This window comes from Zeugodacus cucurbitae, chromosome 3 (genome assembly GCF_028554725.1).
Source record: "Zeugodacus cucurbitae isolate PBARC_wt_2022May chromosome 3, idZeuCucr1.2, whole genome shotgun sequence".
NCBI classification, from domain to species: domain Eukaryota; kingdom Metazoa; phylum Arthropoda; class Insecta; order Diptera; family Tephritidae; genus Zeugodacus; species Zeugodacus cucurbitae.
In genome coordinates, this window is record NC_071668.1 from 63,531,218 (window position 1) to 63,548,021 (window position 16,804).

A 16,804-nucleotide genomic window follows, 5' to 3' on the forward strand; every position below is an offset into this window, starting at 1 on the left:
CATTTTTTTGAACGTGTCCGAAAGATGGCAAAAGATTTGGAATTAAAATGGTTATTATATATTTTTTTTACATAATAAAAATGGAAGTTACCTTGACGATCGACAATTTTCATGGCGAGCAGTAAAGTTTTTTTTAAATTGCTGAGACAATATTGATTAGATAACATGGTGCATTAGCCAATTGAGGCTTTGAAGATAAGATTTCGTTTGCAAATAAAATTTTGTAAAGCCAATAAAAATGATATTCATTGAGAAATACAACGATACAGTCGGTTGCATTAAAGGCAAAATTTCGATGTTACATTGATTGAGGGTTGTATTCTAGCAGATTTATATTATATAGTTGTCATTTGAATACCTCCATAAAAAGAGTGAAGCCAACTAAAAATAGGTTCTATTAAACATTTCACGGCGATATTTTGTTCTCGTAAAAGAATAAAATTTCAGCTTCCATATTGCACTATAAAACCAGTGCTGTTCAGGTTTAATATTAAACTTGCCAGAGCAAATTTTCCAATGTGGTATCAAGAGAAGTGGTATGTTTAGGAGAACTTTGCTTAAACTCATGTCATATATATATGTATACATGCAACTATACACATGTGTTTAGTTGAATATACATATATCCAACTACCGCCCCTCCTTATACAAACAAAAGACCGTTTTTATTAAATTTTATATATTTTTTTTTAGTTTTATTTGCATTTCTTATTACTCACATGAGTCTTTATTTCGTGTATATGTATGTGTGTATGTTTGTATGGTGGTTTTGTGGTTTTTTTCCGCAACGCTTCGGTATTTAAACATTCATAAGTGTTTTCCATCATTTTAATTAAATTAATTTTCATTACATTATGCATAGAGTTTATTCATTTACTTAAATTTGTTTGTGTTTTTTTTTCGTTCTTTTTCTTTTTTTGTGTATTTTTTCTTCTGCATTATTACTATATATGTGTGTGTATATGTGTATAACGTATTTAGTTTGCTTAAACAATACAATATTAAATTAATTATTATTAATTGTAATTATTACAGTTTATCCATTAATTTTATGCTACTAGTTTATTATATAATAGTAATAGTAATAATAATTTATTATGCTTACTTTCACTTTGCGCTAAATCGATTGTTTTTTGCAATACATTTTCAATTCACTTAATTCGTATTGTTTTTTTTTTTTGTTTTTATTTTCACTTACATACATATATACTGATTTGTATATGTGTTTGCTACACTTCCGCTGTGTTCTACAATTATTTATTCATTTCTTTTGTTTTTTATTTTTGCTTTTGCTTTTCTTCATGTTTGCTGTCAATTAAATATTAAATATGTAATTAATAGTAAAATTTATACTCTGCTAATGTTTAAACATGTTACATAATATATCTTCATTAATTGAATGCACAACAAAAAATGTTGAAAAAAAGCAAAAACAATTATGTTTTTATTTTTTTTTTATGAAAATTGTTGTTTTTTATTTTATTAAAAAAATTAAACTACACTAACAAGTTTAATATTGTTGAATATTTAATTTATACTACGCTTGCATATGAGAGGCGGTTAAAGCGGAGGTACTACAGGGTGTATAATTTATTGAAAAGTATGGGAGAAATGAAGAGAAAAAATTAAAATAAATTGATTTTTCACAAAAAAAATAAAAATAAAATAAATTTGTGATAAAAAAGTGCTACAAAAAATACTTAAGTATAAAATTTAAAAACAAAAAAATAAATAAAAAAAAATATAAAAACTTTTTTTAGGTAAAAAAAATCATAAAAATTTAAAAATATTTTTTTTTTTACTTTTTCTCAGTTCTAGAAGCTTGCTATACAAATTGGTTTTTCATTTTCTTAATTTTTAGTAGTTACTTTGAAATATACAATTTTTTTACAGTGTACACAGTGTGTGAAAACTCTAAAATATACATACATATAAATATAAATATAATTAAATACGCAATTTTTCTTATCATATTTATTTTAATAACTTTTTTTACAGTTTACAAATACAACTTAATGGCTAATTTTTACAAGTCTTGTGAGTTGGTTGAATTGTATATATGTATGTAGGTATGTTTATATCTCTATATATAAACTATTACTAAATTATTATCAAGTGATAGGCATTGGTTTTGAAATAAAAAATTGGAAAAAAAAAATATTGAGAGGAACTGGATTTTTAGAAAAAAGAAATCGCTAATTTTAGCGTGAAATAAGTATTTTTTAAAGAACATTTTTTTTTCATACAAAATATAAAAATTTTAAAATTTAAAAATGAAAATACAAATATATTAATTTTTTCGCATTTTTAGTATGCTTGGAGAGTTTGAATTATTTTCAAAGAAGCGTGGAAAGTGTACAAGCGAGCGCGTTTGGTACTTTTAAAATAAAATTTGTTTTTAGAAGGTGTAGACTACAGTGAAAATATTTTTATAGCATGTTCAAGTTCATAACACTGTTGAAAAGATACAAAAAAAATTGGAGAGTTATGTGGAAAGCCATTTTTTTATATAACAAGTAATTTTCTTTTATGTAAAACAAATTGTAGAGTTCCGAAATTATTTTTAGATTTTTGGAGAGTTTTTATATATGAACAAAAATTTTTAGAGTTTGGAATTTTTGAATATATTACTTTCGAACAGTTACTTTGTTAATTTTCATTAACTGTATGCAATTTATATGGAAAAAATATTGTGTAGAGTTTCAAAAATGAAAATATTTTTGGAAAAATAAAAATTTTGAAAAAATATATATTTTTAATTCGAAACTCCAACTTAAGTATCAAGCAAGCTACATTGCCATATTTTTACTATTTTTATAGTGTTTTAAAATTACTTGCGTACGCATTTTAAAAATCTACACTTACAACTGTTTTGCTTTTCGCTTATATATCAATTTTGTTCTACTGTAAACCTATGAATTTTAACGCATACTATTTTACTGCGTCTGTGTGTGTGTGAACTGTTTCATTGTAGTCTATTATGTACCATTGTGAGCTTTTGCATGCTTTCAGTTCATATTTCTAAATCTATTGCTTTTACAATTTCAGCATTAAAATATTTCATGAATTTCACTTAAACCAAATCTATTGTTGCTTGCTACTTTTTTTTTCGTCTACAATTATGTAAAAATTCACTTAAGATTAAGCTTGTCGCTACGCTTAAATATTCAAACTACAGTTACTTGTTTACAAAGCGCTATTGCTGCCATTTAGAAATTTTTGGCGGCGTTGCCACACTATTTGAAATTTTGTGTAATATTTTTTTTCTTTCCAGCTGTTCGAAGCAAAGGAACATGCATATTTTTTTTTTACTCGCAATTCACTCTCAACATAAAATTCGTACTTACTGCTTATTTATGTGTAATTTTTGAAAAAAAATAACAAAAAAAAAATATTTCATAAAAATTTTATAAGTTATTTCAAACGTAAAAAATACTTAGAAGAAACTAACTATGTTACAAATATAATAAAAAAATAGTTATTTAAATTAATAATTTAAATTTAAATTTTATTTTCATATTTTTTTCTTTTTTACTTTTTTATAATTTTTAATCACAAATCATCGATGAAAACACAACACGCATACTTTTGGTACACAGTGTATGTTTCATGCAATTTTCTTCGTTTTTAACAATAGTTTAAGCGTCTTATACTCTTAATATTTCAATACTTCTAAATTCACTTTCAACTAACGCGCTTAGATTTTAATTATTTACAGTGTGTGTCAAGTGTATACGGAAAGGAAACTTTGCAATTTTGCTCATTGTGTGCGATTTGTTTTTTAGTCTTTTTTTATTATTTTGAAATTTCTCTATACTTGCGTATATAGTTATGTATACTATTTATGTATGTATGTACGTTAAGGGGCTCTAATGCAGCAAGGACACTCTCAAAGGTATTTTCAGACAGTTTTAGCATGCGTTTTCTAAGTAAGTTTTCGTAAGTGCTAATTTTCTTCAATGTAGTCAGATGTACAAATGTATATATATGTAGGTTTATATACAGTGCAGTAGTTCGGTTTATATAAAAATGTGACTTGTAAATACAGGAAATGTACAACCTTATTTGCTAGATTTCGCGTATTGTATATTTTTTTTCGAACGATTTATGTTGTTTTTAAGTGTTTTGCTTTTTAGAACAACTGACCGATTTTGGAGATTGTTATTATTATGATCTTTATGTGTATATTAAAAACGGTGTAATACAAAAAAAAAAACTGTTGTTTAATTTTTGCGGAAAAATTAACGAGTTTTTGAAGAAAAAACAATATTTTGTAGACTTTTTGACGACTTTTATGCTATTTGGTTTAGAAAGTTATGTGACAGTTATTCAGAACATTTTAAAATTTGTTTTTAAAATAAAAATGTTTGATATTATTGAAAGACTACAATAATTTTTTTGGAGAGTTCCAAAATTTTCTTTTACCGAGTTTTTTAAAGCCAAACTTTCTGAAATCAGTTGTTAAAAATTATATATTTTTTTTATCAAGTTCACTTCACGAAATTTTTGGAGAGTTTAATTTTTTGTTTTTGATTTAATCAATTTTGAGTATAAGTTATTCAAAACATTTTCAAATTTATTTGCCAAAAATATATTTTTCATATTATTGAAAGTCCATGCTACTGTTTTGGAGAGTTTCAAAATTTACGTTTCCAATTTTTCAAAGTAAAATTATCTGAAATTAGTTTTTAAAAGTTACATATTTTTTTTGACAAATCTACTACATAGAAAATTTTGCAGACTTTCTTGGAGAGTTTCATTCTTTTTTTGAATCAATTTTGATCAAATAAACATTAGTAAATTACAGAGAAATTTTAAAATTTTTGGACTTTAGGAAGTCTACAAAATTCAAAAAAAATCTTAAACATTCGAAATACCGCAGTTATAATTCAGCTCAGCAGATATATGCAGAAAATCTACGTAAGGACTTATTAAAACATTTAAAGCCCTCAAAATCTTCGTCGAAAAAATTTCAAATCTATTTGTCAAAAATACTTTTTGATATTACTAAAAGTCCACAATAATTTTTTTGGAGAGTTTCAAAATTTTCAGTTCCAGTGTTTTAAAGCCAAACTTTTTGAAATCAGTTTTTAAAAATTATATAGTTTTTTATCAAAATCACTTCACGAAATTTTTGGAGAGTTTAATTTTTTTGTTTTTCATTTAATATAGTCCAAATGAAAAAGTGGATAAGAAGATTTTTTTTTTTAAATTTTGGTAAGTCTACAAATTTGAAAAATATTTTAAGTAAAATAATTCAGATCACAAAATATTTTGAAGAAACCTACATACGAACTTTTTTCAATACTTGAAACTCTCAAAATCTTTGTTTAATTTTTTCGAATGCTAAACTTGAGCAGTTTTGAATTGCGGATAAATGTTAGGAACTTCGATACTGTATTATTGAGGTTTTCAATTTTTCGAATACAGATTTTTTGAATGAACATTTTGTAGAGAGAAGGGAATGCAGTCCGAAAAAATGAGATTGGGGGTTTCTATTACAATTTCTTATTAAATCTCAGTTTAAATCGGTTTCCAGTCATCATTATTTTTTTTTTTTTTGCAAAAGTCGCGTTGAAGATAATTTTAAGTTTTTGAAAAGATTTTTAATTTTCATATTTTCCATTTCTTTAATTTCTTAAAATGGTGTGTTTCATTATTATTTCAATATTACTCTTAATGCTTTTCTATTAATTTTCAGCATTACTGCTTTTATTTCACGCTTTACTGTATATACGTATATTAATTTATGTATGCCGTTCGGTGTATAGTATTATCTAAAATCTTACCTGTAATAGTGTTTGAGTGCGCTAAATCACTTTTGTTTTCATTTTTGCTTTTTCAATTACTGTATATTAAATGATTTTACTTTTACTTATTACTCTCATTAATTGTTTATGCATAACATTTGCTTATACATTTACTGCTCTTATTTAAATTCGGTAGTATCTTATGCTCGTTAAAATTTAGCTAAAACAAAATCATTACGTAACATAAAGTGTGCAACCAAAAAAGCGCAAGCGAGTCGTTCTAAATATTGCTAATATTTTGCTTTGAAATATTTTTCTTTTGTTTTTTTTTTAATTTTACAAATCACTCACGACTCTGTTTGCTACTAAATATTTACAAGTAAATTTTTCGTTTTGCATTTTTTCGTACACTTCGCTTACGTTTTCGTGCACTTCAGTGATTGCTTTTGCAATTTTTCCTAGTGCAACACTTACTTATTTGCTTTGCTGGCTACTTTCTATGCGTAATTCTTCAATTTCGTTGGCATTTCAGTTTTAATTCACTTTTGCGCTTCTAACCCTTACTTTTTCGTTTGCTTTCTACACATTTTTTTCTTCGGTGTGATTTTAGGTTTCTAACGGTTTTGAGCTACATATTTGCTTGTGTGTGTGTCTATCTGTTGTTTTTTTTTTGTTCAGTGGGCGTTTGTTCGCTACAAAATTTCCTTTACCGCTTTTCGCACGCATTTTCATTATTTCTTCGATTGTTGTTGTACGTACTTTATGTTGTTACTATAGTTGTCGGTTGTTTTCTATTTTTTTGTTGTGGTTGTCTTCGAGTTTTCTCATCGGTTTCGGCTTATAACTTACATATGTTTTGTTGTTTCCTTCGCATTCACTGCCTCCTTTTTTGTTTGATCTATGGTTTGTGATGTTTCTAAGTCTGCTATGTACTAATTGTAAAATTCACTGGCGTATTGCTTTCAATCTGCTGTCTTTGCGTTGAAAGAGAGATAAGCGCTGAAAGTAGAGTGAAGAAAAAGAATATCGTTTAAAATCTCAATTTCGAGAAAATAGTCTTAAAATTTGAGTTTTAATTCATCACTTATTGACAGTGATGAGCAGATCTTTCACAAGATTTCCTTTGAATTCTACTTTAACTTTGATTTAAATTTTGAATAGAGATTTTGAAATTAATTTAAAATAAACCTATTTTCCGATTTATTGAAAATATCATTATGGTGTTCCGTATAACATTTATGAATTTTCTCTCTATGTTCTCATAATAAATGATGTCATGTTTCATATATTCAGGTATTACGACCTACATAACTCCGGAACACTTAACAGGAAATTTGATAGAAAAAAACTCAAGAGGCGTACAAATGATTGATCTAATAGTGGGGCACACAATTTTATTAGAAAAGTCTGTCAAGGGTTAAATGAACTGAAGAACCAGAAATATAAGTAGTTACTTGAAACATTTTATTATCTTTATATGACCTGGAGAGCTCATATAAACATATTTCGAGTTCTTAGATAATTATAAAAAATATGATTTTTCAAATAAAGCTACGGTCTCTAGAAGTTTTATGGAAATGGAGAATTCTGTTGTAGAGAGTCTTCCATTATTTTCCATTCTTTGGAACTAATTACTACTACTACAAAATTTCTCAACTCACCTCAAATCTATTGGTTTTTTCATCAATGATACCACAGCCTATTTGCTTTTTGTTGTTGTAATTGTAATATTTGTTGTTGTTGTTGCTCTTTTCCATGTAAAACATTTGACATTGGGCTCGCGGTCGGTGTTTCAGCTATTTGCGTTGTTGCTCGTGTTGCTGTTGTATTAATTTTTGTTGCTGTTGCTGCGCCAGCTGCAACTTCTCTTAACGGTGTTGCCGATGCATCACTGCTACTATTATCATCACACTCCACTGTATTTGTGCCAACTAAATGCTTATTACAATCGTTGGTATTTGGTGTTGTTGCTGTTGTTGGTGTGGTGGGTGTCAATGCAAGCGTTGGCTCGATGTGCGCAGAGTTGCGTGGTGTGTATTCACCACTACTTCTATCGCCACCATCACCACGTCGTGCTGCACCATTTGCTGTTGCTTTTGTTGTTGTGAGCTCTGGCGTGCCCGTGGGTGCTGACGATAGCCGCAAAACACGTAACTGATGACGTGGTGGTGGCGGCGGGTGATAGTATGATTGTGACAATTGTTGTCGCTGCTGTTCGCGTTTGCTTTGTGGTAAATGTTGATGTTGTAGCAATTGTTGTTGTTGTTGTTGCTGCTGCTGTTGTTGGTAGTAAGCGTATTGTGGCTGTAGATGCGGATGTGGTGATTTGCGGTGCGGATGCAACTGACAGTTGCCAACACCACCAGAACCCATGCTACCGCTGTTGTTGTTGTTATTAATATTGCTGCTATTATTGTTGTTGTGTTGATGATTTTTCACATTCAGCAGCGTTAAGCTGTACTTCGGTTTCGTTGTTGCCAACATCGTGCCGCCGATACCAAGATGTTGCTGTTGTTGTTGCAGCTGTTGCAACTGTTGTTTCTTCGGCATTGTGCTGATCAAACCGGTACGCATATATTTCTGTCCACCAACAACACTACCACTGACGCATTCCAAACGATTACCGCCATTAATGCCAACCACCTCAGCATCAACATCGCCGCTGTCAACATTCACGCCACCGCCGCCGCCGCTGTCCGCTTCGCTGCCCACACCACCGCGCAACGTCAATGTTTCAAACTAAAGATTGTCGGGATAGCTGCGGAAGTTATAGGTTCTAGCGCGCTGGAATTGCATTGAGTCAATGCCAACACCAACACCGCTATTACCGCCACCGCCGCCGCCAGCATTGTAGGCATTCAACATTGGCGCCGTTGACTGTGAATTCATCGTGCCCATACCGTCATCGTAGTTATTGTGTTCACTGCTGCTGCTAATGCCGCTATTGCTGCCACACTTACCGACGCTGCTGCCGGGTTTATGTGTGCTGCTGCCGCCGCCGCTGTTGCTGCCCACCGTGCCGCAATTGCTGCCGCTCGTTGGTCCCTTGATTGGCTTGAATATCGCTGTGGTGGCGTAATACTTCTCCATAGGTGGAGGCGGCACCGACGGTGGTCGGGGAAAGATCGCGCTCAACGGCGGTGGTGGTGTGCGACGCACATTCACATAACCGCCGACAACACCGCCACCGGACATTGACATCTTTGTGGCGGGCATGTAATCCTGCATGTGTGGCACAGCATAGCCGCCTTCGGGTACATCTGGTAAAAAAAGACGCAAGCAGGCAGGAGATTAATGAAGGTGCGTATAAAAGGTACAGTTAATTGAATGACAGTGGATGAGACGGATATAATGTGTACAAAATGGAGATGAGTAAATATGTAGTTCACAAACAAAGGAAAGGTTTTAGCCTGGGTAAGTGTAATTCCTTGTGCTTAATCATTTGTCTCTAAGTAACTGGTATTCTCTTAAAGGTGTACGATGTTATTTCCGTATACAGACTCAAGTTTACTTTGATTCATATTGGCACTTCCCGCTTCTAAACGATACAATTAAAATAAAAGGGTTGCCAATGTGTGTTAAAAATAAAAAAATTGGGATTCTATGTTTCGTAACTTCTTCTAGATTGTCAACCCCCGACAACACTTAGTACAGTCTTAATACCGTTTTCCTTCCTTTAAAAGAGCGGACAGGTATAAAAAGAAAAGGAATCCATTACTTTTTAGATATGCTTGTCTCTAAATAGGTTTGAAAACATAGAATTAGAGACGGAGATTTTAATGAACCGTAAGGGATGTTACCTCACACGATTATACCAATTCAATGTATGAGATTAGGCTTCAATGTGATCTCGAGATTTTTCTAAGGACACTATTTCGCTAGTATTTTTGTATCTCGATATGTATCCCAACTCAGAAATATATAACAATTATCTTTTTAATTAAAAGGTCTGAATCCCCCAGAGAAGAAGAAGAAGGATAGGAAAAGAATATTATATAGGAAATATTCGGATTTCAGGAGTAGTTGGCAATATAGTTTTCGTTCTCAAAAGAGCTTTTATACAGTTGATGGATGTGATCAATAAATTTAATTCTGTAGAATTAAAAAAAATAAACCTAGGTGGCAACTCTGGCAGCACAAAGTGTCCAAAGGCACATGGCAAAGTGCTGTATATACATTTTCATATATTTAAGACACCCATATATGCATTACGTATGTTAACCCAACACCTTATTAACGCACTTTGCGGCTTCCCCAGCTGGCGCATGTTGCCATTACCATCACTTTTGCCTTTCACTCGCATTCCTTACCATTTCCATTTAATTATTTTCCGCACTTTACTCTACTTTACTTTCAATATATCCTCCCCTTTTTCGTAGTGCTGACACATTACGTAACCCCCTATCACTTGTTTTGACCACTTATTACTCCACCAAAGTAACCGACCAAGCAACCCAATTGTGGTGCTTGCGGTTCTACGATTTTCCTGCTGTTTAGACTCTACTTTTGCCGTTTAGTTTGTACTCATATACCTTATTTGTAGTTGTTGTTGTGTTGGAAGTTGTATATTATTGCATATATATGCTTTACATACCTGTATAGTCGGGCGTCATATTACATTGTAAATCATTTACGGCCGCATATCCGTTAACGCCGCTGGTATACATATTCACATTGAATGGCTCGTGATAGAGACTATTCTTGCCAATCGAGTCATTATCATCTACGCTGGCCTATGTAGAAGAAGAAGAATAAGGAAGAAGGGTTATTGTAAAGAATATTGAAATATTTATTTTTAATCAAAAATTGTTTGGAAAGAGTAATTACTTATTTCAAAATAAAATATAGAAATCGATAAAATATTTTTAAATATTTTAATAATTAGATCGTATTTTATAACAACAAAACTAATCTAAAATTAAATAAACATTTCAGCCAGAAGAATTCAGAGGTATTTCCATCGAGCATTACAAAGCTTCACCATGGAATTGGCACAAGAATGTAGTGAATCAATGCGCCAGCAGCTAATCTCTTCAACAATTCCAATCCGTCATAAAAAATTCTCAAACGTTGTACGAACATTACACACTTTCTTGTTGTCATTTTTTACTTTTACAATATTGCCATTAACTAACTTTGGACTTTGAAGCTAATGTAGTGCTTAATCCTGCGTACTGAGCTTAAGTAGTGCAACGTGGTACAACAGGAAAGCAAAAAAGATGACAATATAAAGCCACTAAAATGCATTAAAGTAAAGTATACTCTTTGCTGAGAAGCGCTAAATTGTTGGAGGGTAAAACGAGCTGGCCATATACGCGCAACCACGAGTGCCCCGAACTAAAAGCGCTACTTAATAACTAGCGCAACAAGAGTGGTAATAAAGAAAATAGAACATAGAAATGAAATGGGGCAGGAAGCCGTATGAAGCAGAGGGTACAGAGTAGTTGATATGTATGGAAATAGCTGAAATGCTTCGAAATAAAATGAAATGGAGAAAAAAAACTTAAACTGTACGCAAATAAAAAACTTGATAAAAGAAATTACTGAACTTTACAAATTAAATTTAAAAAAGTTATAAAAAAAATTAATATTAAAATAATGCATTAAATGCATAAAAAATAAAATATATTAAAATAATGGATACAGATTTAATTAATAAAAAATATATATTTTTTAAATTCAACTTAATTAGTAAGTATATTCAAATTATTTAATTTAATTCAATTTAATTAACTTAATCTAAATTTAATTAAGCCTTTGTTTAAATTTTAAGAGTTAATTCATTTTAATTTGATCTAATTAGCTTCAATTTAATTAAATCTGATTTTATGTGATCTAAGTAATTCAATTTGATTGAATTCAATTTAATATTTAAATTACTTAATTTAATTCAATATAATTAACTTAATTTAAATTTAATTAAGCTTTGGTTTAATTTTTAATAAGTTTTTATCTTAATTTGATCTAATTAATTTCAATTTAATAAAATTCAATAATTTCTCATTTGAACCAAATTCATTAATTTAATTCAATTCAATTTATTACATTTAACATATTTGTCATAGTTTAATTATTTCATTTGATTTAAGTTGTTTCAATTTAATTAAAATTAATTGAATTCAATTTAGTATTATTAAATTTCAACTTGAATTAATCTTAAATAAACTTGATTTAATTGATTCAAATTAACTAATTTAATTTAATTAAACTTAGTGTTTGTCATCTTAATTTTTATTGATTTACTCAATTTAATTTATTTTAATTAATTCAACTTGATTCACTTCAAGTCGTCAAATTTAAATTAGTTAATTTTATTAAGAGCTTGTGTAATTGAATTCAATTTAGTATTATTAAATTTAATTTCAATTCAATTATTTAACTTAATTTATATTTATTAAATAAACTTGGTTTAATTGATTCAAATTAACTAATTCAATTTAATTAAACATAGCGTTTTCAACTTAATTTTTATTGATTTATTCAATTTAATTATTTTAATTAATTCAACTTGATTCATTTCAAGTCGTCAAATTTAAATTAGTTAATTTTATTAAGAGCTTGTGTAATTGAATTCAATTTAGTATTATTAAATTTAATTTCAATTCAATTATTTAACTTAATTTATATTTATTAAATAAACTTGGTTTAATTGATTCAAATTAACTAATTCAATTTAATTAAACATAGCGTTTTCAACTTAATTTTTATTGATTTATTCAATTTAATTATTTTAATTAATTCAACTTGATTCATTTCAAGTCGTCAAATTTAAATTAGTTAATTTTATTAAGAGCTTGTGTAATTGAATTCAATTTAGTATTATTAAATTTAATTTCAATTAATTATTTAACTTAATTTATATTTATTAAATAAACTTGATTTAATTGATTCAAATTAACTAATTCAATTTAATTAAACATAGCGTTTGCAACTTAATTTTTATTGATTTATTCAATTTAATTTATTTTAATTAAGGCCTCGAATTTAATTTAGTTAAATTCAATTTTGTGTTAATCAACTTAATTTAAATGCTGCTTGGTCAACTGAATTTATATTAAAATTATCAACTTAATTTAATCTAAGCAATTTGTTTTAAATTAATTTGTTTTAGTTATATCAATCAAATTATTTTGATCGAAGGCATTTCAATTTAATTAAAATTAATTGTATTTAATTTAGTTTAATTGAATTCAATTAAGTTCAGTTTCTAAGTTATTTAAAAGCAATTTAATTTACGATATAATTTTAATGAAATGACTAATTTTAATTAATTCATTCATTCATTCATTAAATTTTTAATTGAGTACAATCAAAATTGTGTCATTTTAATTAATTTAATTTCATTTAAATTATAAAAAACATAAATTATTAGATTCAATCAAATTAAATGACCGCATTCCTATAAAGTAAATACTAGAGATCCGAATCTAGCAAAGCCAGAAGAGCTCCAATAAATCTATTAAGCCGTGTGTATATATAAATATGTATGTATATACCATATACATATTTGTGCGACATACGCGCATATTACTAGTGTAGTATAAACGTGCATACGTGAGCACTTACCTTAATGCCACCGCCATTCGGTCGATGTTTATCCACATTGCCGCCCAATGTATTCGGATTGAAGCTATATTGGAATGCGTCCAGGACATTGCTGCCGCGTGCACGCTTCGTACGCGTTACAATGCAGAATATGGCGCCAACGAGGAAAATAATTATCACCGTTAGAATAACAATAACAATACCAATTGAGAATTTCTCCGATGGTTCCTGATCGATGGGACGTGGGGCAATTACTGTGTAGCAAATAAATGGATAAAAATACACAATGTAAATATATATAAATGTAGTCATGTTTGTAGTAAATGAAAAGCGGTAATTTGTTGTTGGCGCAAAGGGGGAAATTTTGCAGTGGAATATATATACTAGAGGTATTTTATATGAAATTGTATATATATGCAAGTCAGTTTGTATGCATGTCTGTGTCTTGCAATTTGCGCCACCCTTTCATGTCATTAAATTAAAGATAAATATTTAAAGGGAAAATAATGTTTTCAATTATTTGCTCAGCGCACACTTAATTGTTATATGAAAATGCTTTTTAACTCTTGCAGCTACTAACTGCACCTTTTTGCATTTATTATTTTTTTCTTTTTTTCCACCGCCTTCTTTATCATTAACTACTGCAATTGCCTGCTGTTAATTTTTTATACAATTTTATCTTACATTCTTGTTGTTTGTATATAGTACTTTCAGTGTCACTTACATTGCGGTCCATTGTTATAGCCGAGGCCAGCGCCCGCTGCCGCACCCATGCCGCCATCATTCATGCCGCCACCACCGCCATTCATTGTGCCCATCTTGCCCATGCCATTCTTTTGTCCATGATGATAGTCATTACTTTGTAATGGATATTCGCGTGTGTCCTGTGGCAATGTGGCACGTTGCTCGGACTCATCTGTGAAATTTCCCACGGCCGGTACTGTGAAGTAAAGAAAATGCATTGAAAGTGTTAAAATGATAATTGCTGTGGTGTAAGTGCGAAAATGTGAGTACAGTAATTACTTGAGTAGCATTGTGAGTTATGTTATGGGTTTATTTAAATTATAGTTTATATTTGAAGGTATTCTTTTTTGGTAAAATTTATTTTTTTTTTTTAATTTAATATTATATTAAATTTGATTTAAATATTTATTTTTATTTATTTTTTTATATTTCATATTATTTAATTTCTGCTATTCCTCGAACCTTATTATATTCTGATGCTGTCAGTAACCTACCTTTTTCAAAATCAAATTTACCGTTAAACTTGCTACCCAACCTTCGGCTTCTTCTTGCAAACAACACCTGGTCAAACACACTCTCTCTACCCCTCCTCTCCTCACAAATAAACAAGCATCAATATCTTACTTTTCTTTTATGAAATTAAATATTAAAGCGTAACATTTCGCCACACCCCACACCTTAGGCGCTCAAAGTACACCGTGGACCAACAAATAATTATATACACTCCCGCCCAGCAGCAGTCACTTTAAGATACTTTCTTTGACAGTTGCGTCTTTTTTAATTTTCGTTTGCGTTTTTGTTTGTTCTGCCATTTGCCATATTTCAACATTTAGTTCCGCAACGAAACACATTCGTTTCACTTTCACATTTTTTAATTTCCCCACTTTTTTAACGCAAACATTTTCATCTTTCGTTTTTATTTTTCATTATTCAATGCTACGGAATTATTATGTCTTCAAGCGTTATGCGTTGTGCGTATTTCCTGGAAAGCACTGTGCTTCCTACGAGGGTGCAATTCAATTTGCTACACTTTGAGGACCTGACAACGCGCTTCATTGTATGTGTATATATAATATATATGCATTATAACGGTAACTGAAGCGTTGCGAAATATCTCCATACGTCAACTGTCGCTTTGTCACGCATCTTGAATTAATATCATACTTATATATACAATTTTAACTACATGTGTACTATATATACAGGCTTATATACTCTGTAAACGTATGTATGCATGTTGCTGTGCTGCCATACATTTTTGTTTGTTCCTGTTCACGCTCACCACTGGGTGGCATAATTTCCTGTTTATAATGAAGCGTTTCGCGCGCTCTTGATGTGGTTAATAAAAGGATATTGTGGTCAACCCTTAAGTTTGTTGTATTCCGCGAAATACCTTTATGGAAATTAAATTTTAAATATTTATCTTATGTGAGTACATATGTGTTGCGCTTCGAAGTGATCATATGTCAGGGATTGATTCCAGGAATTATTACAAAATTTGTTAAAGTTGAAGCGAGGCTTGTGATATCAAATAATATTATTATTCCGAATTTTTCAAGCTTAAATATCATTACAGATCTATCTTGCTTAATTTTTCGTGCATACAATTGCGAGCTCTCCAGCTATAACTATACTACTGAGTTATCGAATGTAGGTTAGAAGAACGTTAAATAAGATAATTGAATTAAAATTATTCTAATTGTTCAATTAAACGGAGTAGGTGTCAGCGTAAACCCTTGACTTGCATTGTAAAACGTACTGTCATATCTTTGAAGCTAAAAGAATTACGGCACGAGCATCACTGAACCCATCCAGATGCTGGAGATTTGCCTCCCTATACCGATAATCAATAATTCTTGCTACTTTTGCTTCAATAAAATGCATTTAAGGATTTCAAATATCAGATACATTTCTAAATAGGAAAGAGACTTCTAATGATTTTGGTAAATTTTATAGTAATTTCTCAGCTAAAATATTGGTTCCTTGCGGCCGAGAATCACATTTTTATATCTTATGCTTCTTATATCCTTTTCGCACTGGAGCTAATTGATCAATTAACCGACCTTTGGTCGATTAAAGCGCTAAGTTAGATCGATTTACCATACAAAATAAAAAATCTAATTTTTCAACATTAATTTTTAATCGAATTATAATCGAGTTGATGTAACCCTGCGACAAAGAACGTATTTGTAATTACATATACGTTCATTGGCTGCGTGTTGCTTGACGGTAGATGTCGCTGCTGGAAGCTGGATATAATAGCAATCAGCTGATGAAACCTACCAACTTCTTTTGAAAAGCAAAAACAAAAATGCATAACAGCTGTTCAATTATCGAGCAGCGGGCAGTGCGAAGGGCAAAAACTGGTTTCTCGATTAAAATTTTAATTGATCAATTAATTTGGCTGTGCGAAAAGGCTATTATCCATTTAACTTGAGGCTTGTTGAGATTTCATATGCAATATATTGTTAACAGATGTGCTCTTAGCTTCGACTTAACCTTTTCTAGGTCTGGCTGTAAGCTTTGAAAATTACTTTAAAGCTCTCCCTTAGAGCTTTTGTAAAAGCTTACAAAATATGTTCCGCATAACTTCAAAAGCACGTTATCTTTTGAGAGTACCTCAAGAGGAAAAAGGATTCAAACATTCTCCAAAACAAGCCTGTCTTTGGAAAGCTTAGTTTTGATTTTTTTCAACCTATAAAGCTTTGAAGTAACTTTATGAATACTAAAAATAATAAATAAACTTCTGAAAAGTTCTATTTTTT

General features: G+C 30.0%; 2 protein-coding genes across 2 annotated transcripts in view; both read right to left on the reverse strand.

Moving 5' to 3' along the window:
* Positions 1 to 814: 814 nt before the first annotated feature.
* LOC105208479 (ras-interacting protein RIP3-like) lies at positions 815 to 8,489 on the reverse strand (the record flags this gene model as incomplete). The annotated part of the gene is made up of 2 exons (XM_011178349.3): positions 815 to 6,749; positions 7,412 to 8,489. A coding segment is annotated over one exon (1,056 nt), but the record flags the coding sequence as incomplete, so codon positions are not given.
* LOC105208478 (uncharacterized) overlaps positions 8,482 to 16,804 on the reverse strand; it is a 105,880-nt gene continuing 97,557 nt past the window's right edge. Inside the window, exons 9-12 of the mRNA XM_011178348.3 lie at positions 14,020 to 14,235; positions 13,317 to 13,549; positions 10,345 to 10,483; positions 8,482 to 9,010 (exon numbers count right to left, since the gene is read on the reverse strand). Coding sequence (XP_011176650.2) covers positions 8,490 to 9,010; positions 10,345 to 10,483; positions 13,317 to 13,549; positions 14,020 to 14,235 — 1,109 coding nt within the window. The 3' untranslated portion in view covers positions 8,482 to 8,489. The remainder of the gene's footprint in view (positions 9,011 to 10,344; positions 10,484 to 13,316; positions 13,550 to 14,019; positions 14,236 to 16,804) is intronic.